The 24174-nt window shown below is 37.4% G+C and overlaps 1 protein-coding gene across 1 annotated transcript in view; it reads left to right on the top strand.

The window, feature by feature from the left end:
* The window catches only part of LOC113177346 (importin-8-like), a 91543-nt gene extending 68413 nt beyond the window's left edge, over nucleotides 1–23130 (top strand). Inside the window, exons 3-7 of the mRNA XM_077798949.1 lie at nucleotides 13066–13286; nucleotides 16011–16216; nucleotides 18563–18766; nucleotides 21171–21287; nucleotides 22609–23130. Of these exons, the coding sequence (XP_077655075.1) occupies nucleotides 13066–13286; nucleotides 16011–16216; nucleotides 18563–18766; nucleotides 21171–21287; nucleotides 22609–22706 (846 nt within the window). The 3' untranslated portion in view covers nucleotides 22707–23130. The remainder of the gene's footprint in view (nucleotides 1–13065; nucleotides 13287–16010; nucleotides 16217–18562; nucleotides 18767–21170; nucleotides 21288–22608) is intronic.
* Nucleotides 23131–24174: the final 1044 nt, after the last annotated feature.

Here is a 24174-nt window from a genome sequence, read left to right as displayed (position 1 = left end):
GAGTTCAAAACAGTGAAGCAATTAAAGGAGGCTGTAACAACCTATGGTCCTCATGCACCCTTCACTGTAAGCATGGTCGAATCCATTACTAACTTGGACATGACTCCAGCAGATTGGGCTAGCATGTGTAGATCTGTGCTAAATGGAGGACAATATTTGTTATGGAAGGTTGCCAATGAGGAATTTTGCAGGGAGACAGCTAGACGAAATGCAGCAGCCGGTTACCCTCAAAGAAGTCTAGAGATGTTGCTAGGAAAAGGACCTTATGAGGGTCAGCGGCAACAAATTCAATATGATCCTGCTGTATATGCACAGATTGCTGCAGACGCAGTTAGGGCATGGAAGACTTTACAAGGACATGGAGATTTACAAGGTCAGCTATCTAAGGTAATACAGAGACCTAATGAACCTTACGCTGACTTTGTAGATAGGCTTATTCAAACAGCCTCCAAAATTTTTGGTGACACAGAACAAGCAATGCCATTTATAAAACAACTGGCTTATGACCAAGGAAATCGTTGCTGCAGAGAGGTCATTAGACCATGGAAACATGAAGATTTAAACACATATATTAAATTATGTAGAGACATTAATGAACAAGGACAAGTCTTGGCAGCAGTACAACAGGCTTTAGATGCCAGGCCAAAAACATGCTACAATTGTGAACAAACAGGACATTTTAAAAGGAGTTGCCCCATAGGAGGAAGGTATAACAAAGTTAGGTATCAAAGGAATAGAACACCAGATATTTGCCCACGATGCCGTAGAGGGAGACACTGGGCTAATGAATGCCGTTCTCAAACCACCATAGAGGGTACTCCATTATCAAAAAATGGACAAGGACCAGGTGGTTACCCACGATATCGTGGAGAAAGGCATCAGGCTCCATTGCCAAAAAACGGACAGGGGGGCCCAATGCTCCGGGGCCCACGACCACAAATGTACGGGGCACTGGAGGAACCCAGAAAAACCATGGAGGAACCCAGCAACCCCATCAGGGTAGTACCCAGGACACATTATCCATCCGATCTCTCATCAGACGAACCAGAGGGAGCGCAGGGTTGGACATCTGCGCCTCCGCCAGAGCAGTACTAACTCCAGAGATGGGAGTTCAAATCATTCCCACAGGAGTAAAAGGACCTCTTCCCCAAGGAACAGTAGGCTTATTGTTAGGACGTAGTTCTTCTACGCTAAAAGGACTTATGATAAGTCCCGGGGTAATTGATCCCGATTATGAAGGTGAAATAAAAATTATAGCTAGTTCTCCAAAGGGTATATCAGTAATTTCACCAGGAGATAGAATAGCACAGTTATTAATAATATCCAGCCTACATGATAAATTTTCCAGTACTACTATGGAAAGAGGTTCCAGGGGTTTAGGCTCCACAGGTGTAGATTGGGCTATGCTGTCTTTGAATTTAGATTCTCGCCCAATGCTAAAACTAAATATTCAAGGACATGAATTTAATGGGCTACTGGATACAGGTGCAGACCTTAGCATCATATCTCGTCAAGAATGGCCAAAACATTGGCCATTACAACAAGCCACTCAAACGCTTCGAGGCCTAGGAGTGGCAACTAATCCCCATAGAAGTGCAATGGTCTTAGATTGGAAGGATCCTGAAGGATGTGAAGGAACTATACAGCCATATGTATTGGATCATCTTCCCGTAAATTTATGGGGACGAGATGTCTTAGATCAATTAGGTTTGACATTAACAAATAATATCAATCAAAATGCACCCACTATTATGGCTAGACAAGGTTTTAGGAAAGGAAAAAGATTAGAAAAACAAGAACAAGGTATAGCAGCACCAATACAAATAGATCAAAGAATAAATAGACATGGACTGGGTTTTCAGAAGGGGTCACTGAGGCAATAAAAATCACTTGGAAATCAGATAGACCAGTATGGGTTTCTCAGTGGCCCCTGACTAAAGAAAAGATACAAGCAGCCCATGACCTGGTCAAACAACAATTAGCGGAGGGACATATACAACCTTCTGTATCTCCCTATAATACTCCCATTTTTGTCATTAAAAAGAAATCTGGTAAATGGAGATTATTACAAGATTTAAGAGCCATTAATAATGAGATGGTTATTATGGGACCTGCTCAATCAGGGATTCCTCAATTGTCTGCTTTACCAAAAACCTGGTATGTTTTAGCTATAGATATTAAAGATTGTTTCTTTTCAATTCCAATTCATCCTGAGGATAGTCCACATTTTGCATTTACTATCCCTGCACTGAATCATGAAGGTCCTGATCAGAGATATGAATGGAAAGTGCTCCCTCAAGGGATGGCTAACAGCCCAACTATGTGTCAAATTTATGTTAATAAAGCAATCCAGCCACTTAGAAATCAAAATCCTGAACTACAAATATTTCACTATATGGATGATGTATTGTTAGCACACAAAGATAAAAACACATTGTTGGAATGTTATGCCACACTTACAAATTTGTTAAAAAATTATAATCTAGAGATAGCAATAGATAAAGTACAATTAAATTTTCCAATTAATTATTTAGGAGTTCTATTATCCTCAACCATGGTCCGTCCACCTAAAATTCAAATACGAGTAGATCAACTCAAATCGCTTAATGACTTTCAAAAGTTGTTGGGAGATATAAATTGGATAAGGCCTTATCTAGGCATACCAACAGGAGAGTTGGGACCTTTATTTGATATCCTAAAAGGTCCATCAGATCCAAATTCACCCCGCATATTAACTCCTGAAGCAAGAAAGGCATTAAAAATTATTGAAACATATATGGAAAATATGCATTTGGACAGAATTGATATAAGTTTGCCTTTATTATTCATTGTAATACCAACAAAAAATATTCCTACAGGAGTATTTTGGCAAGAAGGTCCATTATTGTGGATACATTTATCTTACTCTCCTAACACTATTCTTACTAGGTATCCTGAGGCTGTAGGACAATTAATACTGAAAGGAATAAAAGCAGCAAAGGGAGTGTTTGGAATTTCTCCCAATAAAATTATTACTCCATATACTATGGAGCAAATTGATGAGTTAGCTAATGAGTTAAATACATGGGCAATAATCATGTGTAAATCAAATGTTTCATTTGATAATCATTTACCATCTAATCCTTTGTTGTCTTTTTGGTCTAAGCATCCTGTAGTTTTTCCTAAAATGACAAGAAAAACACCTATCGTGAATGCTCCAAATATATTCACTGATGGGTCTAATAATGGTACAGCAGCAGTAGTTACCCCTGATCAAACTTTTACATTTTTAGTTCCCAAACAATCAGCTCAAAAGGTAGAGCTCAATGCAGTTTTACAAGCTTTTGTAATGTTCAAAGATTCTGTATTTAATTTATTTTCTGATAGTCAGTATATAGTTAATGCTATAATATCCCTTGAAGATGCTGGTAGGATTTCCCCTTCCTCTACTGTTTTCTCTTTGTTTTCCACTATACAAAGTCTAATCTGGGATAGAAAAGACCCATTCTTTATAGGACATATCAGGGCACATACAGGATTGCCTGGAGCCCTTAGTTTGGGCAATGATTTAGCAGATAAAACTACACATGATATACATATTTTTTCTACTGTAGAAGAAGCTACAAATTTTCATAAAAGGTTTCATGTTAATGCTAATACTTTACAAAAGCGTTTTAAAATAACTAAGGAACAAGCCAGGCATATAATAAAACAATGTCAAAATTGTGTGACCTTTTTACCACAAGTTAATCTTGGAGTCAATCCTAGAGGACTGATACCTAACCATATTTGGCAGATGGACGTCACACACTTGCCAGAATTTGGAAAATTAAAATATTTACATGTTACAGTTGATACTTCTTCCGGATTTTTGATGGGCTCCCTTCATTCCGGAGAAAAAACTAAAGATGTTATAGCTCATTGCTTACAAAATTTTGCCACTGTGGGTGTTCCTAAACAGTTAAAAACTGATAATGGTCCTGGTTACACTTCTAACTCTTTTAAACAATTTTGCTCATCTTTTGGTATTACTCATATAACAGGAATCCCATACAATCCACAGGGACAAGGCATAGTTGAAAGAGCTCATCAAACTATTAAAACGTACTTATTAAAGCAAAAAGAGGGAATTGGAAAGGGGTATATATCCCCCAAAGATAAACTTAAAATAACCCTTTTTACTCTAAACTTTCTAAATTTGGATTCATCAGGACTTAGTGCTGCGGAAAGACATATGTATCCGAAAAATGTACATAAGCCTAAGGTACTTTGGAAAGATATTCTAACAGGACAATGGAAAGGTCCCGACCCAGTTATTGTCTGGAGTCGGGGTTCCGTTTGTGTGTTCCCACAGGGAGAACAGCAGCCGATTTGGATTCCAGAGAGGTTAACCAAAACAATTTCTACAGAAAAAGAAGATGATTTGACTGAAATCCATAACAGCTGATATCCAGAGCTCCAGCTTGGCTATTCTTACATCTGCGACAGTGATTAACCACGGTGCCTTTTTTCAATATCTATTTTATTATTGCATTTTTCCCACATCATAAAGTTCTATTTTATTTTTTGAGCTCATACAAACCTAGGTTAATGTTTTTCTGATCAGTTTTGTTTTTTGACTGTGTTTTATTTTTTGACTGTGGAGTTTTTAAACATTGCAATGGAGATTTCACCTAGGTAAAGCTACAAGGCCTTTATTATTGTCTTATATGTTGTATGTTATGTGCGCACACTTCTGTTTTGTGTTGTGTGTCTGTATGTGTGTATGTCCATATATCTTATATGAGGAGCGCTCATGAATAAATGGATCCGAATTTTTTTTTATTCACGTGATTTTAATGGTTTAATTTAGATTGGGTAAACAGCTGTTGAAAATTGTTTTAATATGTGAACAAATAAGGAGGTTAACAGATCTGTTTGTTTGCTTTCACCTTTCCTTCTCATTATATTTAATAATTCTGTTCAGGATAATGTAAATTGTTCAAAAAATTGTTTTCTTAATGCCTGTTGGAATGTTACATAATTTTTTTCCTAGCATCATTGCCAGAATTCCTATCTTCATCCCAGTGCCGGTGAAGACAAAGATAAAACCAAACTACAGCTTCTTTGGTAGCTATCAACAAACTGTATAAACTGATGCATCAGTGAATAATAACTCAACAAGTAATGCTCAATCAAGGAGTAGATTTACTTTGGGAGGAAATGGACATATTGACAGATTCCTCTACTTTGAACTGCTTGCACAACTTGCCTGGACTATGTATCACTTGTATGCATTGTGAACTATCTGTTGGTGCAGCGAATTGTGGTAATGCTGGCATCTTTGCTGATGGTGTCACCGGTGGTACAATTTTTCAAAGGAGCCATCAATTGGCTTAGTGTCGTGGCATTTATTATATCCTCCTCCCTTCAGCTAGTGATGGTCTAAAATTTGGGGGCCAACAGAGGTGAGGCAAAGAACCTCACCCCCCCATTGGCACCAAGGACAAGTTTGGGGGCCAACAGAGGTGAGGCAAAGAACCTCACCCCCCCACTGGTGCAAAGGCCTATCCACAAGTATGGCTGTATGCTGGACCGGTAGTCAGTGACGGGTATGATCCGATTGCAGTGGTACCAACCTAAGACAGGAGGCTGACGCCTAGAGGTCAGTTCATCCGATGACGGGTAAGGACCATATGTTGAATTGGATTACCTAACAGGCACGGTCCCTAAGCCACATTACTTGTTGTTTAATTAAACAGAAGGGGGGAGATGCTGAGAGCCACAGCCGAGTCTGTATGGCCCCTGGCATTTTGCCAACAGTATTGATTGACAGGCAAGGCGTTAATATCCGCCTCTGCCGCTACTTTTGAGTTCTAGCGCTAATTTTGAGTTCTCGCGCTATTTTTAGTTCTCACGGGGATTCCCCGGGAGTTCCCATTGGTTGGCGAAGTGCAGGAGGAGGGTTTTCCCGGAGAGATATTTCCGGCTGGGGGTTGCTGGAGGAGCCTCGTGGCTTTTCGGGAGGATTCCCCAGGAGCGTGTGTGAGGTTTTTTCTTGCAGTAGAAAAAATAAAATTTGTTCCTGCTTTAGTGGCTCGTGATTTGTGCCCAGCCAGACTGCGGCAGCCTCCCTGGAGCAAGAAGGAATTACCTTCTAGCAGATGGTCCTTGTACTTCATCTGCAAAATCAGATCATCCTGCCTTCAGACCCAAATTGGGACATTGACTCCCTTATCTTTTGGGCTTGTTAGCCTCCATAACCACATGAGTGAATTCCTTAAAATAAATCTCCTTGTGTATGTACCCACATGTTCTCTTTTGTTTCTCTGGAGAACATTGGTGAATACACTAGGTCACTTGTAAAAGGTAGTCACTTCAGACATTATAGCCCTTAAATATTAGAGAAGACCTTCTATCCCAATCATCGTTGTCATCCTCAGACACTTTCAGAATTGTGAGTCTCATGGGGACGGACACTGGGGATGCAGAAAGAGGCTTACAGTGTAACTGAGGGAGGTGGGGTGCACTGTGGGAAGGTAAAAGAGCTTTCAGGGCAGAAGCTGTATCAGGAGCCAAGTGGCTGGGATGGATGGGGAGGTTGAGCCTGTGTACCCTGAGACCTGGATTCAGGACCACATCCAAATCCTGGGATTTGTGAATGCAACCTCATTGGGAAAAGGGTTTTTGCAGGTGTAATTAAGTGAAGGATCTTGACATGAGCTCATCTTGGGTTACTTTAGTGTTCCCTAACTCCAATCAAGAGTGTCCTTTTGGGACTGGGGTTGTGGCTCAGTGGTAGAACACTTGCCTATCATGTGTGAGGCACTGGGTTTGATCATCAGCATCACATTAAAATAAAATAAAGGCATCCCGTCCATCTAACACCTTAAAAAATAAATAGAAAGAGTGTCCTTTTGAAAGACTGAAGAGAAGAAGATAGACACACAGAGGAGAAGGCAGTGCACAGGCCTGAGTGATGTGGCCACAAACCAAGGAAGCCAAGAAGTGCCTAAAGACACCAGAAGCTGGAAGAAGCAAGGAAAGAGTGTTCTCTAGGGCCTTCAATGGGAGTGTGGCCCCCCAACTTGGAGCTTTTCTGAACTGGCTTTCAGAAACTTCAGAAAATAATTGCTATGTTTTTAGTTCACCATGTTTGCAGTAATTTATTATAGCAGACATGGGAAAGTAATGTGTGTATGGCTCAACAGAGATTCACTGAACAACAATCAGAGTTGTGAACAAGTCATTGAGAAAATATCTTTTTCCTGCAAGAACCTTACACAGATGTAGTGAGTCAGACATGGAGATGGTACCATTATGGTACAGTGTGAAAAGGTCTTTTAAATGTATACAGAAAAATATAAACAATGGGAATGTGGGGAAAATGCCACTTTTTCTTAGCAATGCCAGTGTTAAACTGCCAGGATTTCTTGATTTATACTTTTAAAGCATTTATGTAAAATAAGCTACTTTAGTATACCCATTAATATATAAAAAGGATATAATTAATATCCTAAAGATTTAAATTTGATGAATTTTTAACCTGGAGCAAACTACATGAAGGGCATATTTCAGTCTGCTGTATGAGTGCTAAGAGAACAGAAGTATAACACTTAACATGCTATAAATCTGGCTGGGCATTTTAATAACCCTTTTCTGTCCAGGCTGTCAGATTTTTCTTTCATGAAAATATTTCTCTAACTTTACAATGTTATCTGTTGAATAGACAACTTGTCATGATAATATTTATCACTACCATATGAAAATGATACTAATAGAATATCTTCTTTCTTAAACTTTATTGAGGTATAATTTATATGCTATATAATCTGTATTTGAAATGTACAATACAGTGTTTTAAAATAGATTTATAAAGTTGTGCATATTTTACTACACTGGAGTCTTCGAACATTCCCGCCATCCCTCAAAGGCCCCTATGGGCATTTGTAGTCATTTCTCACTTTCAATCTCAGCCCCAGGCAACCACCCATTCGTTCTCTGTCTTGGTAGATTTGCCTCATCTAGACATTTTACATAAATGTAATAATAAAGTATGTGTTCTTTTGTGTCAGAATTAATTTAGCATAATGTTTTTGAGGTTTGTTCTCCTTATTGTATGTGTAAGTACTTTCATTTATTTTTAATGCTATGTAGTATTCTCTTGTCTTTTGTTTATAAACGTTTTACTTATGGACATTTGGGTGGTTTTAATTTAAGGTATTATGAATAATTCTGCTATATACATTCCCATACAAGTTCTTTAATTTGGGAGAAGGGATGCCAACTTACATACAGAGCATAAATTTGTCTTTTGTTGAACTCTTTCCCCTACTGACTGTACCAGTCGATATATCCTACCAGTCACATAGGAATGTTCCACTTACTCTACATCTTCACTAGTAATTTTTACTATCTTATTATCTATTTTTTATTGTGACTTGATCAGTGGGTGTGAAGTGATTATTTCATCCTGACCAGTGACTGATCATGTTGATTATGTCCTTGGAATCTGTTGAGTTGGACTTCGGCGAATAACTCATTTTATTGGTCCTCAAGACTTAAGTGTATGTATGTGTGAGTGTGTATTTTTTCTGAGAATGGCATAGAGCACACAACAGGAGATGGAAAAGATTTTGAGGAGTTGAGGAAAAAAAGTGAAATGAAAAGTATATTGAGGGAAGAAATAAGAATAAAATGAACATATGATTATAGAAAAGGAAGGAGAAAGGAGAGTTCTTAAAAAGAATAAGTTGTCTTGCTTTGAAAGCGCAGTCATATCTTTGTAAATGTATCAGTAGGAATGAAAAAGACCTGAGCACAACAACTAATAACGATTTGAACATTCTCTGTAGAGAGTAAAGTAGGTGTGCACTGAGGTCATTGATTCACATGAGAACGTGCTCATGGACGGAGAATACTTTTGAATTATTATATTTGTCTCATCTCTGCCAAAGCAGAACACTGTCATCCATGAGTAGGTTCTTTTTCCTTTCTGGCACACTTTCCTGTGTGCAGCCCACTCGCAGTCACCCCTTCCCACCTCTCCTGTCCTCTTCATCTCAGATCCCCATATGCCATCTTGAGGGGTGGTTCTTTTTTCCTTCTTTTTTCTGAGAACGTATCTTCATTACAATGTGTTCTGAAACACCATAAGCTGTTTTCCCTGTGTGTACGAATATCCACGCAATTGAGAACTGTTTCTTCAGTTTTGGCTTTAGGTGATGATCCGTTTGACAGTCGCTGTAAAGAATTCAAAACTGAGTTTCCATCTTAAACTATTTATTTAATATGCCCCCACCCCCGTGCACCAATCTCCAAGGGGGACAAACAGATTTTCCCAAAAATGTAATAAAATGAAATGTATGTTCACATTTGGAGGACTTTCTTGTAAAATGCAAAAAGGAGAACACATACTTCTCAGTATTTTGATTCAGTGATCACAAAATTTATGTGTGTATGTATATATTCTGAAGATTGAGTACTGTGGCTGTCATTTTAATAAAGAGGCCATTTGAAATTATCTTGGCCACAAATTTAACTCTATACATTTTGCAGTTCTCAACATTGTTTAGAAACTCTTATTTTGAAATTCCCATCAGTGCCGGTTTATGAACCAAACAAAAATGTCTGTTTTTATTGTTATTCTATATTTGAGGTATTGTAATCAAAGTTTCCTTTAGGAATGTTTTCATCTTCCTTCATGGTGGTTGAACCCAGGGGCTTCCCCTGCTAGGCAAGCACTCTAGACTCATCTATACCCCAGCCCTCCTTTATTCTTTAAGCATTTGTAATGGCTGAGTTTTTGTTTTCAGGTTCTTCTGAGGTTTGTCTTGTCCCCATGAGGGTTGTTCTTGTTCCCCAGGAAAGTTGTTCTTGGCTGTCTCCTTCCAGGGCTTTCTCTGCTGAACTACTGGCCTATCTTGGCTTTGTTTATCAGCAAATTAGGAAGACTTGTAAAAGTGCAAAAAATTGAAATTTCGGTTTGGAGCAGTATGGTAGGTAATCAAGAGTTGAATAAGAGGATTGTTTTATCTGTGTAGGTTCATTTAAAGTCAGCAACCAAAAATCTCTAAAGTGATATAGTCAATTTCTACTCCTAAAACTGGGTGGTAGAAGGATCTGGGAAGATAGTATTAGAGAATTTTTAATCAGAAAGCTGAGGACTTAAGAGGATTTCTAATGGTTGCGAATACACAGTGCATTCACTATCTATTAAGGAACACATTACTTTGGCATTCCATTTCTCTAAATTTCCTGTCACGTGGTAGTTAAATTTAGAGATTGGGTCAGACTCAGGTTTTACTTTTTTGGCAAGAACAAGTCATGGGTGATGATGTGTATTTCTCCTAGGAAGCACAGTAGGTCTAGTTGTCTCCTATCCTCTGAGTTTAGTGGTGTTGAAAGTGATATTCTAATTACCATTCCTTCTTCCTTTAGTACATGAAATATTTCTATAAAACGAAATGTTTTCTCATAAATTATCAGATTATCCTGAGAAAGTTTGAGTATTTAAGTGTGTTAATTCTCTCTTCTGCCATGATTCAAAATAATACTTTTTATCTTGGGTACTAGGGATTGAACTTTCACTGTGGCACTTGACCACTGAGCCACATCCCTGGCCCTATTTTGTAGTTTATTTAAAGACAGAGTGCCTTGCTGTTTCTGAGGCTGGCTTTGAATTCACGATCCTCCTGCCTCAGTCTCCCCAGCTGCTGGGGTTATAGGTGTGCGCCACTGTGCCCAGCAAGATAATACATTTGTTTCTTGACGTCTTCCAGAGATGACCAATGAAGTGTTTTATTATGTTGTTTTTGTTTCATTCTGTTGATTTGTATCATTATGAACTTATGAATTCAAATTGGTTGAGGTATTTGAATATATTCCAAGTATACAAAGATGTGTCATCTTTGGCCAGTGGGAACCTCTTGAATTTGTCTTATGAGTCCTTTTTGGTTTTTGTTTTTTTTTTTTATTTTTTTAAAAGTTGTTGATGGACTTTATTTTATTTATTTATATGCAGTGCTGAGAATCAAACCCAGTGCCTCACACGTACTAGACAGGCACTCTATCACTGAGCTGTAACCCCAGCCCTTGTGAATCCTTTTAACTTAACTCTGATAGTCGTTGGTAGATTTCCTATTATCAGGTAGGACTAGCTGTTCCAGGCTCATTGTTTAGATTTCTTGTCCTGACATTTTCTCTCTATGTAGATGTAGTATATCATTATTATATTAGTATGTTGATGATGTAATATGCATCAATTATATATTAACATTCATATATAATATATATCTTACTGCTATTTATGTATAGTCGTCAATATTGAGTTGGTCATTGTTTCTATGAAGAAGAGCTGAAATACCTTTTTCTTTTTTTTAGTCTGAGCATCATTAGTACACATAGATATGTAGATGTTTCTAATTTCCAATGAAAATTCAGGGCTTCTTTATTTTTAGTTAACTATAATTTTTGGTGTAGGAGATAGGATCAATTAGGTTATCATCATAATTACTTATGTGCTTTATTCCACTAATATAAACAATAGTCTCAGAATAATTCTATCATTATTATCATCAATATGTGATTACTGTTGGGCTGGGGATGTGGCTCACACTGTAGCACGCTCGCCTGGCATGCGCGGGGCACTGGGTTCGATCCTCAGCACCACATAAAAATAAAATAAAGATGTTTTGTCCACCAAAAACTAAAAAATAAATGTTAAAAATCTCTCTCTCTCTCTCTCTCTCTCTCTCTCTCTCTCTCTCTCTCTCTCTCTCCCCTCTCTCTTTCTCTCTTTTTTTAAAAAAATGTGATTACTATTAACAGTTCAAGATTTTTTGGTAGCTCTTTTCACCCAAGGTATGTCCATACTCTAGGACTATATAAATATATACATGTAGTTAATATACAGTCAAATCATTAAATTTAAAGTCACTAAAATAATCCCTGTTTGGCTTATTCATTTACTTCAATTAATCTGAATTTTTAGGGATTGCTTTTTTTAAAAAAATTAACGAATATAGACCATATACACAGTTTTAAAGTCTAACTTAATAAGCAAGGTGTATTCAGAGGAGTCTAGCCTCCATCACTGATCCTTTTACCTTTACTGCAATTCCCTATTTCCCTCCATTTTAAATTCATTCTTTCCTTGCTTCTTAGATACACAGCAGTGCACTCTACCTATGTTTTTCACTGTTCTTCTCTTGGTGACCACCCTCCGCAGTGGTACGCGCAGATCTCCTGCACTGCTCTTGTAGTTGCACCGTGCTTTATTTGTGGATTTGTGTAACTTGTCCAACCTGTCTCCATAATCAGTTTTGTCTTAATATACTGTAAAGGGGATAATTTTAGTGTTACTAGTTTAAAACTTAGATTCCTTTGGTTCCCCTTGGCTTTGTATGTATTAGTAAAAATTAATTTAAAAAATTTAATTAAAATTAAAATTTACTTTTAAAACCTCTCAAAAAGAGCTCTTCAGGTTTGTTTTCCATTGTGACTTCACTGATTCTCAACCAGTTATTTGGCCAGGGTAATAATTTTTAATGTATTTTAAAATCATATGTGTTGTGCTATTACATTAGAACCAGGAATATTCTGCATCTGAGTAAGAAACAGAGTTAGCATTGGAATTAGATCATTTTATTTTAATGTGTGGGGTTCACCACTTCTTTTTCATCTTTCATGTAAAATTGTTTTCAAGAGACATACTGAGACTATCATACTTATTTTTAGTCCCAATCATTTATTTTCAATTTGATTAATCAAAGAAAAGTCCACCTTCATCATTTTATCTAGCTGAGTTTACCCATGGGTTATTGTCACCATTTGAGTGTGGACTCTACTGGACAGTCTTGCATGAACTCCAGTGTTCACTTAAGAAAGCAGATTTCCTGGCATTGCTGAAGGACTGTTGTTTTGTTTACTTAATTTCTGTGAATTTTATGAACATGTAAATCTTGTAAATATCTAAAAACAATTTAAGCAAAAATTTTATTGTCATTTTATTGACTTTTTGATACTACTCTTTGCCAGCATTAGCTTTCTGTAAGTTACTTGGTTGCTCTGTGTATGGTTGACTCTTCTTTTCTTTTTACTCTTTAGTGCATTCCTCTCTTTGTTCAACTTGTTTTGGAGAGATTAACTCGAGGGGTCAAAACTAGTGAACTCCGTACGATGTGTCTTCAGGTTACAATTGCTGCCTTGTACTATAACCCTGATTTGCTGCTACATACTTTAGAGCGAATTCAGTTGCCTCACAACCCTGGACCTATCACTGTACAGTTTATAAACCAGTGGATGAACGATACAGATTATTTTCTTGGGTATGTGTGCCTTTGGACTTCATATTGACTTTCTGTTTCTGGAAAGTTTACTTCATATATATATATATATATATATATATGTAGGATACCATGTACAAAATCAATTTTCATATCATTGGAGCTATTTTTGGTATATTAGTAACATGATATTTAATTTTTAGAGTGTTATGAATGTGTTTCAACAGTACAATCTAGTGAAAAGAATTCAAGCCTCTTCCCATTTTAAAAAGTTTTTTTTAATACTTGTAGGTAGACAGAAAGCCTTTATTTTGTTTATTTTTATGTGGGCTAAGGATTAAACCCAGTGCCTCAACATGTGCTAGGCAAGTGCTCTGCCACTGAGCTATATCCCCAACCCCTTCCCATTTGTTTTTGATTATTGTGTGTCATTGTTATCTTAGGCAGCAAAAATTAAGGGTCTAAATGCTATGACTATTATGTGTCTGTGGGCAGACATTCTAGGGGCAATCAGGTTTCTAAGGAGGATACCAGTCTGCCAAAGATGTTACATACTGTCCTGGGATGTTTAGCTCTTTGCAGCTCTCAAAGGAGCCTGTTCTCAAATGTGGTCAGAAAGATTATTAATTTTAGCTTAGAGATTGCCTCTGTAGAGGAGGTTGGCTTTCTGTGACTCACTCTCCTAGTTTTTAAACATAGGGATGGAAATGGAGCTCAGTGGTAAAGCATTTGCAAGGCATGTACAAGGTCTTGGGTTCATTCCCTAGTGCCACAAAGAAAAAAAAAAACACAAATTATGTCTGGGGATATAGCTAAGGTAGAGTGCTTGCGTAGCATGCGTGAGGCCTTGGGTTCCATCCTCAGTATTGCGAGAAAAAAAAAAGGCAGGGGGCATGGTTCAAACACAGGAAAAATAAGGTCCTACGTTGTTATATGCCCATCTCAAGTCACCCAACACATGTTGATGGCCATATTATATTAGAATTTGAGCTTGCTTGCTGTCTTAATTTGGGAACATTTTTTAAGTTTTGTAAGATATTACTTAGAAAAGTTTGCTGAAGGGAGTAGACACTTGGGTAGAAATGATCAGTACACTACCATGTGTGTGGGTGATGGTGAAGGCCTGGGTTAGGATGGTAGAGTAGGACTGAGTGAACACACTTACAGGATGCTCTGCCTGTTTTCTACTTGTAGAAGCCTGGAATTTGTCCCTCACTTATATTTGTTTATAAAACTTTCAAGGGAAAAACATTCTTCAAAGCTAGCCTCAACAACAGCAAGGTGCTAAGCAACTCAGTGAGACCCTGTCTCTAAATAAAATACAAAATAGGGCTGGGGATGTGGCTCAGTGTTTGAGTGTCCCTGAGTTCAATCCCTGGTAGCCGCCCCCACCACCCCCCCCAAAAAAAAAAAAAAAACAGAAAGTGTGCTTAAAGTTATCTCTGACAAAGATTTAGAATAGAGATTTGTTCATGCAAAGTTATGTAGTTGGTATTCTTATATCTTTGTCAACATGAATAAGCAGTTTTTCAAAGACAGTCTTTTTTAGCTTTTGCATACACTGGGCATCCTTGGAGAGTGCTTCCTTAGATTATTTAGAGACCCACTGGTTAATCGTCTTTCCTGCTATGATCCACTTGACTGGTATGCACTACTAGTTTGATACTATGAGAATGAGAAAGCCTTCGGTCAAGTACAATTCCTCTTATGTCATACAACTTGGCCATTAGTAACTCAAATGAAGCAAGCAATGCAAATAATGAGGAATAACAGAAGCTTGTAAAGTATTCATGAGGTTGTTGTATTATAATCTCATTTTAAATGAATTGAACCACTGCAAGTGATTTTTTTTGTTCATGCTTGCAATTTTAAGTGGTTATACTAATATAATAGTCTTTTAGTTCTTAGTATCTTTAGTTTTAAACAATTTAAAGGGAATATATAGAAAAATATGACTAATATAAATTGGTCAAACATCTTTTCCTTTAGAATTAAATTTTCCTGGTGTGGTGCGGAGGATGGGAGGAATGGAGGCACTTTAGATAGGGCAAAAGGGAGGGAGGGGAAGGGAGGAGGCATGAGGGTAGGAATGATGGTGGAATGAGTTAGACAGCATTACCCTCAGTACGCGTATGAATACATGAATGGTGTGAAAATACTTTGTGTACAATCAGTGATTTGAAAAATTGTGCTTCATATGTGTAACATGAAATGAATTGCATTCTGCCATTGTGTATAACAAATTAGAATAAATAATTTAATAAAAAGAGTTCCTTATCCGTGTTATAGCAGAGGATGCTAGTAGATTTACTTAGATCTATTAAGCTTAGCTTATTGGATGTCGAGTTTTTGAAATAGCTTTTGGCACCTGATGTTAGTGTACAATACCTGTGCCAAGAAAACTTGAGGACTAGACTAATGGGAAGAGTCTGGGGAACTCTCCATGTTTTCCATTGTATAAGAATTTTCTGCTTTAACAAAACCCATTATGCCAACACTGAAATGTAGCATTTACATTAGTCATAAGTTGGTATTACAGCAAGATTCACCATGCTAATTGCAGACTCCCATGGGTATTTAATGATAATGATTTATAAAACTTTTTTAATGTAAGATTTCATATAGCAGAAAACTGGAGATATTTCTGTACAATCCCAATGAATAAACCCTAGAGTTTGCCTTGAACATTTCTTTTTGTAATTTCTCTGGGTTTTGTCCTTTATTGCACTTCTCATGTCTACATTTTTTTCCCTTTAAATTTTGCAGGCATCATGATCGGAAGATGTGTATAATAGGACTGAGTATCCTTTTTGAATTGCAAAATCGACCTCCTGCAGTAGATGCTGTGGTGGGACAGATTGTCCCTTCTATACTTTTCCTTTACCTTGGCCTAAAGCAGGTCTGTGCCACTAGGCAACTGGTAAACCGGGAAGATCGCTCAAAAGCAGAGAAAGTTGACATAGAAGAAAATGGTAAAGTCTTATACGGTGCTAGAATTGATTGTGATTTGAGCATTGTTTTCTTTGACTTTTAGTCTGTTTGGCTTCATTAAACAGATTTACATTCTTTGGCTTGCTGAACATTTGACAAATATCTTGGACTTGATTGACTTGTTAATTGTATCATGTGGGATAACAGATTTGTGTACTTCTTGAAACTGTAAACTGAATTATTTTTAAACCTGAGCCTAATGGATGTTTTTATACCTGGTAAATATATTTGTAACAGAATGGTCTTGATACATGTTAACAACTTAGTATTTTATTTTCTTGTTAATGCTAATAGATCTACCACGCGGCCTTCGCAGTGGTTTCATTAATGAGGTTCTAGGCATAAAGTTAGTTAGACGAGATCGAAATAAAAACACAAGACTCAATTACCTTAATTCTATTGCTAGGTCCGAGACGGCTCCCCTCTTTGGTTCGCTCCTCTAGCCGCCCAGCAGGGCAGCAAGGATTACTCAGGGCTAGCAGGAGAGAGAGAGCGAGCACGCCGAGGAGTAGCCTTTTATTAGGGAACCAGAGATTCAGGGGAGAATTCCATCCAATGAAGGTTGAGGGGGGGCTGTACTCCAAAGTCAGGGTCAGCGATTGGGTCCCCGGGGTCAGTGGTCAGGCACACCCCCACACGGATGGGCTCTCTCATCAGGAGAGGGCCGGGAAAAACTTCGACTTATGCCAAAGTGCCTCAGACCCTCAATGGGAGGCACCCGATCACGTGTGAGAATGGCTTCCCACAAATAGACTCAATGAAGGCAGCAGCCATGAATTAAGTGAAACACTAGATTAAGAACAGTGGAGATTGATTTAAAAAATAAGGATTGGTAGGTGATTCATTTTCCAAAATTATTAATGAGAGATGTATTTGTGGTCTAAATATACATTTAGAATAAAGTTCAGAAATGAAGATGATTTGCTTAATCTAAAGTCAGAATAAGATTGTCAATATCAAGAATATTAGACATTTAATAATGAGATTGTAAAGCTACTTGCTAGGGCCCAGGAAGTAGCACTATTTAATTCTGAGTGGAGGTTTTCCTTTTCTGGTTAAAACAGCCATTTATCTTTAGCTAAGAAAAATCAGAATTCTTGCCAGGAAACAAAAACAAACAAACAAATAAAAAAACAAACTATTTTTTGATGCTAAACTTTGTGATTTCAGCAGGTATAGATTTAAAACACTTTTTGTTTTAACTGGTATCCCAGTTTGTTCATATATAAGGTATTTTAAGCTACCCTTCACCACTCTTACCACAAAAGTTTCTGATTTTTATGATTTCTGATTAAATCTTTTGAAATCGTTTCTTTCTAGAAGTTACTTTTTTTTCCTCTTTATTATTTTTTTTTTGGAGGGGGCTAAGCATATGCCAAGAATTACAAATTCTTTTTTCATTTTGTTATGATCTCTTTCTAACTTCATGTTTTGCTGGGTTTTGGCTTATAAATAATATGGCTTGAAAAAAATTTTTCTAGTAATATTCCAAGACTTGTTGAATTTCCTACCAAAGTGTAGAATTATTAACTAGCAAAGGTATTTCTTGCTATCTTTGTAATTGTATCTTTGCCACTTTCCCCCACTACATGTCTGGTCCCAAACTATGGTTTCTTGTTTTATCTCTGTCTTTTAGTTTAATCCAACTGTTTCAGTGTGGTGTGTTTTATGGAACTAGTTTTAGATTGATGTTGCCTGGTTTACTCTAGGTTTTTCCTTTTAAGTTGATTTTTATTCTGCATTTGCTGCCTTCTAGTTACAATATTCCAGTTATATATTCATCTAACCACTTGGAACAGAGCAGCAATGAAAATAGGTCATATGTAACTTGGCTTATAACTTTTCAAGCCACATGTAGTTGACTACTTTATTATTATTTACATTTTTTGCATTTTTACTATTTCTGTTAAAGGAAATGACCTCCTCATTTTGGTACTTCTGAACACTTGGTAATCTGTTTAGTCAATGAGAGACCTGAATTCTCAATGGGAGGTCATTGTTATCTAAAACATGTACTGATTACAAAATCATTTAATGTCTTTTTTTTAACAAAAATTATGGGAAAAATGCAGTTAAATAGTATTCTCAAGTTAAAGAGTCAGCTATAGTATAACATTAGCAATGTTCAGGTAACCCGCAGATCTAGGGAGAAGGATAAAGCCATTCTCAATTGATCAAACTGTAGAGTAGTCATAAGGTTTATTTTTATGTATTTATGTAAAATTGTTGTTTACCATTTCTACATTTTTAAAATAGTCTTTTTCATGGAAATTTATCTATTACACTTGCATATTTTGATTCCTTTTAAATAATTAATGGATCCACAGAGGAGATTTCCAGTGATGAGGAGGATACAAACGTTGCTGCTCAAGCCATGCAGGCAAATAACGGGAGAGGTGGAGACGAGGAGGAAGAGGAGGATGACTGGGATGAAGAAGTGCTGGAAGAAACTGCCCTTGAGGGGTTCAGCACTCCACTTGACCTTGACAATAATGTGGATGAATATCAGTTCTTTACACAAGCTCTGTTAAGTATGTCTTTACTCCCTGAATTTTGAGCTATTTCTTAGAAATTTTTTTTCATTCCTTTCTGTTACTTGTTTTGGGATCTGACTAAAAATCGGTATAGACACTTAAAATTTTAATTTTTTGTTACAAAAATATCCATACATATGCAAAATGAAAGGGATTAGCATAAAGAAACTCTCATCACCCAGTCCTAGCATCTTTCATCATTTTTAAAGCAATAGTGTGAGCCTGTAGGTTATCCTCACAGAAAGCAATTTCAGGTTGTGTTGTTGATCCTTTAGGCAAAAATTGAGCAAGCATTTACAGAAAAGAATGAAGTATTTCAGATGTATATTACTTAAAAATGATGGTGTAAACCTTTTAGTTATTCACAGTCCCTGAGGGAAGGAACAAAGAGTAGCTCTTTACTTCATAAACAGTTTACCAATTTTATACAGCAAGACACACAAATATAATTAAAAGACTCATTGAAGATTGGGAGAGAAGACTTCCTAAATGTATCATAGGCTTATGATGCACAACATCCAAAAGCCTTCTACAAATGAGTAAGACTAATGAACTAGTATAAAAATGGGAAATGGAAATTTTACAGAATAAAAATACATGAACCAGGCATAGTGGTGCACGCCTGTAATCCTAGTAGCTCTGGAGGCTGAGGCAGGAGGATTGCAAGCTCAAAATCAGACTCAGCAAAAGTGAGTTATTAAGCAACTCAGTGAGACCCTGTTTCTAAATAAAATACAAAATAGGGCTGGGGATGTGGCTCAGTGGTTGGGTGCCTCTGAGTTCAGTCCCTCCCGCAAAAGAAATGATGAACTAATGATAATATTTAGAAAATTATTAAAGAAATTATAAGAAAAATCCCACTAATGTACATTCTGTTATGGTTAGATGGTATTTCTGTGATTGTATCATAATACAACTTATTTTTATTGTTGGACATTTAGTATTATTTCTACTTTTTTGTTATTATAAGTGATATTAAAGTGGATATGCTTCTGTATAAAATATTTTCACTGACAGGGACAATATTAGCATAATATTGGCATCATTTAGTGTTGCTGCAAATACCATTGATGAAGATTAAAAACTACCTAAATATTTTTATTGAAATTTCACAGGAATTAAAGAGAGTACACAGAATGTCATTACAAAGCAATAGGAAAATAAAAGCATAAATGTGGAGATGGAAATATGATGTGTACCAAGATAGTTTTTTCCAGACATGGGTGTGCACCCTAGTCACCAATGAAACTTTTAGGTATTGAGTGGAGTCTCAAAAGATGTAGTTCATTTTTTAATTTTTCAGTAATGAGGATTGACTCTAGAGGTGATTTACCACTGAGCTATACTCCCACCCCTTTTTTATTTTTAGGTACTGGAGAATGAACTCAGGGGTGTTTAGCCACTGAGCCCTATCTCTAGTCATTTTGATTTTTTATTTTAAGATAGGGTCTTGCTAAATTACAGAGGCTGGCCTGAAACTTGTGATCCTCCTACCTCAGCCTCCTGAGTATCTGGAATTATAGGTGTGTGCCTCTGTGCCCAGCACGTATGGTATTATTAAAATGCTCCTCAAGTGATAGTTAGGTACCCAGCTTTGGGCTAGTTTGTAATGACCACTGCTGAAAGCCTCAGTGAAGGAAGGAAACAGGACGAGATTGTAGTGGCTTTGAGTTCTGGTCTCCATTCCCCAGTAGAGTGTTGAGTGTTTTCTGTAAGGGCATGTGGTAGTTTACCTTCAGGGAGTTTCCAGGTGTTCAATGTGTAAAAAGAGCTGAGGGAGCCAAGCATTCTGAGATTATTTTGTTAAAGTAGGAGGAATAAGGTCCTGGAGTAGAGAATGGGATTTAATGGAAAGAATCATGTGAGTAGAAAACATCAAGTCTCAGAGGATTCGACATGAAGAGAATGTGGGCAGAGGTGGTAAGGGCTTGGGATGGGTGCCTGGGAGACTAATAGAACCAGTGATAGAAATAGGGAGATAAACAGAGTTTGGGAGGAAAGTGCTGAATTTGGTTTTATTGTGTAGAATTTGAGATGAGCTATCTAAGGGGGAAAGTCCAGTAGCTAAGGGGAAGACTTTGCCTAAATGCACACAGATGTGGGTCCTTGTTGTGGAAACAATGCTGAAGCTGCATTTTCCTCTAGAAAACTCTAGAGGAAAATGGTAACAAGTGAGTACAGGTGTATGTCCCATGATCTGGATTTTAGGGAACATTTATAGATGGTAAAATTTAGAAAGAAGAACAATTTATTCCTTGGTTAAGTTTCATCATCCTGTCCCTTATTATCTGAAGTAATTTCATTGTAATTTGATCATGCCACTCGTTTTTCTCTGAGGTAATAGTTGTTATTGGACTCTTATCTTTTTCCCCTTTTCCTATACACCCCTGAAATGCAACAGCTGTGCAGAATCGGGATGCTGCCTGGTACCAGTTGCTGTTAGTCCCTCTCAGTGAGGACCAGAAGAGAACACTGCAGGAGGTGAACACATTGGCAGAGCACCGAAGGACGGTGGCAGGTCAGCCACTCACTTTCACATGTGTTAGACTGCCAGCAGCCAGACTTTTTCAGTGTCCTAGGGGGCACCTAAATATGCTTTTTAAATTTTTAGAGACCAACCCTTTATGATAATGAGGAGTTGTCATCATTGAATGGTTGTTCTTTTTAATCATTTCCAATATCTTAGATTTGCAAAAATCTGTCCATTATGTGTTTGTTAGTGGTATTCCCATTCAGATCCTTATGTTATTTTGGAGGTATAGGTAAAAAGTAAGGGTAGGCATGAATCTTGCTGAGAGAGACTTAATCAGATGGACACCTACCTAAACATCTTAACCACAGGTAGACCAAAGTCTCTTTATGAATTCTTGCAAGGAACTTGTATTCCTGGAAATGAAATACTACATTAGTCATCTCTCTGTTGCTGTGACAAAATGTCTGAGAAAATTAACTTATAAGGAAGGAAAGTTTATTTTGGCTTCTAGTCTCAGAGTCTTCAATCCATGGTCACTTGGCCCTGTTGCTGTTAGGCCTGAGGTATGGCTGAACATCATGTAGGAGTTTGTGGTGGAGGAAACCTGCTCATCAAGGTGGCTGGGAAACAGAGGAAGGAAGGAGCCAAAGCCCAGTGTTCCCTTAAAGGGCATGCCCCTGTTGACCTAACTTCCCATAACTAGGCCCCACCTCTTGAAGGTTTCATCCCCCCCTAGGAGTGCCAAGGCTGGCAACCAAGCCTTCAGCATGTAGGCTTTGGGGGGATATTTACAATCCAAACTGTAACAAATGCTCTCCATTTATATTTGTTGGGCTTTTTGTGTTGGTGACTCATGTTGATTTTCAGTTTTTAAGCTAAAGAAATTATTTTATTTTTATGTTGAGATCGTTATGGTCACTCCTAGATTAACAATGGAAAAGACTTTGTGATCACAAAAATATTTTGGTAGAAAACATTGTGGACGGGCATCTAGAGTTGAGAACTCTGGTTCTTCTGCACAGACTTAGGTCTTCGGATTTGGTATCGACCCTCCTGCTATGAGAAGTCTGGTGCCTTTTCAGCAGTAGAGACAGTGAAGCTATTGGAATCTAGCTTGAGACTTGTTTTCATTTCACTTACTGTAGTAATGTTTTTCTGTGATAGTAAACATAATTATTTATTGATGTGCTCCTGCTAAAGGCTGGCATTCAATTTGGCCAGGTAACAAATACCATAAGTCAGGGTTCTTCAGTTCTAAGTATGTAAAGAATCTGGCCCTTTTGAGATTCTTTCCAACTTTGTGCCTTATGGATTCTTCTGTTTTCTTCCTCTTTTTTTTTTTTTTTTTTTTTTTGGAAAATGCTAGAGGCAAAGAAGAAGATTGAACAACAGGGAGGTTTCATGTTTGAAAACAAAGGAGTTCTCTCTGCCTTTAACTTTGGGACTGTGCCGGGCAACAACTGAAGGAAGGACATCAGCTGACCAGACGTCTTCGCTGTGTTTTATCTCACAATTTCACAAAGGGAGTGTGAGAGTCAAGGGGAGAAATTAGGGGGCTGCTTTTCAGGGCCCTCCTGCTGCACCAGTTATCATCTGGCATTAGGCAGTACTTTTATCCACTCTCCCTTTCACCTTTGACCTTTCTCACCCTGAAATATATATTTTCAACAGCTACTGTAATGTATGAAATTAAAGAAAAACAGAATCATTGCATTGAAAAGGACAAACCATACGCTCCAAAGGCTGACAGCCTATGGTGGTTTTTAGAGGATTGGATTGACTTGCAGGTCTCAGGTTTTTGCCATGCAGAATCCATGGATTTATGTGGATAACAGTGCCTTCTGTTGTACATGAATTATCAGAAAAATTTTTTTGGAGTGCATTGCAATTTTTTAAAGCATAAAACATTTCTAGATATAATGTAAACCTTGGTTATATGTCGACTTATTCTGCATTTTACTCTGTGAATTTACTGTTAGGCAATTAGCTTGGTTTCAAAAACATCACTGCTCCCTTTGCCCACCCTGCTATGGGGGCTTTCTTTAGGGGTTGTAAAATATGCACTGGCTCTGGTTTTTCATAAGTTGTTTTGTGGCTTTCCTAAGAAATGTCTTATTCCCTGTTCCATCATATTTTTCTGCCTTGAAAGGGGTGGGATTTCTTTCAGGATCAACAAATATGCATATCGATTTTGTTCAGAACCTGATACGTTCAGGACTCAGCAGCTTCTTGGAAGCAAGTGGCAGAGGCTCATTAGTCACTGGAGTTAACAGCAAGTCTGAAGATATTCTGAATCATGTACTTAATTATGCAGTGAAGTAATGATTTTACCTAAAGCACATTGAACTTTTAGGAGAAAGATGCTGCATAGCACAGTGTCTTTCTGGATGGGGGCTTGTATCGTCAGTAACTCATCATTCCAGCTGTGTTGGACCAGGGTCTGAACCATTTTATAATGAAATTGTTTATTTAGTCACACGACTTAAACAAGTCTAACTTGCTTTCCTACGCTTCTGATTTTTCTCCTACATATCTTATTTTCGTTTTTATTATAGCTCAGTTTGTAAGGGTTGGGTATATTGGTCAGTTGTATTTTTAGATGGGTAATGATCTAGGATGGCTTTTAGTAAATATTGCAGATGGAGGATTTTTCTGAACTGTTCAAGACCAGAACATGGATCATAGTGTGTTCATTCAGTAAAATGAAAATGTATCTTGAGAATTTACATATTACTGGATGTGATACAGATTTTCCATTTTTGTGAAATGTCTGCAGTTTAAATTTCCCATCAGTGACTGGTGGAATTTTTTTCCCAGGTGCTTCCTATATTACTATCCCTTATTCATATTAACTCTTTACAATTTTAGATTATTTAAATAATTTTCACAGAAGTAGCCTGAAAAGCCATGAGTTTCAGAATTAAGTAATCCT

The sequence above is a fragment of the Urocitellus parryii genome, chromosome 5, assembly GCF_045843805.1.
Source record: "Urocitellus parryii isolate mUroPar1 chromosome 5, mUroPar1.hap1, whole genome shotgun sequence".
In the NCBI taxonomy this organism is placed as follows: Eukaryota; Metazoa; Chordata; class Mammalia; order Rodentia; family Sciuridae; genus Urocitellus; species Urocitellus parryii.
The sequence above is the reverse complement of the archived record's forward strand: the minus strand, read 5'-3'. Positions and strand labels throughout refer to the sequence as shown.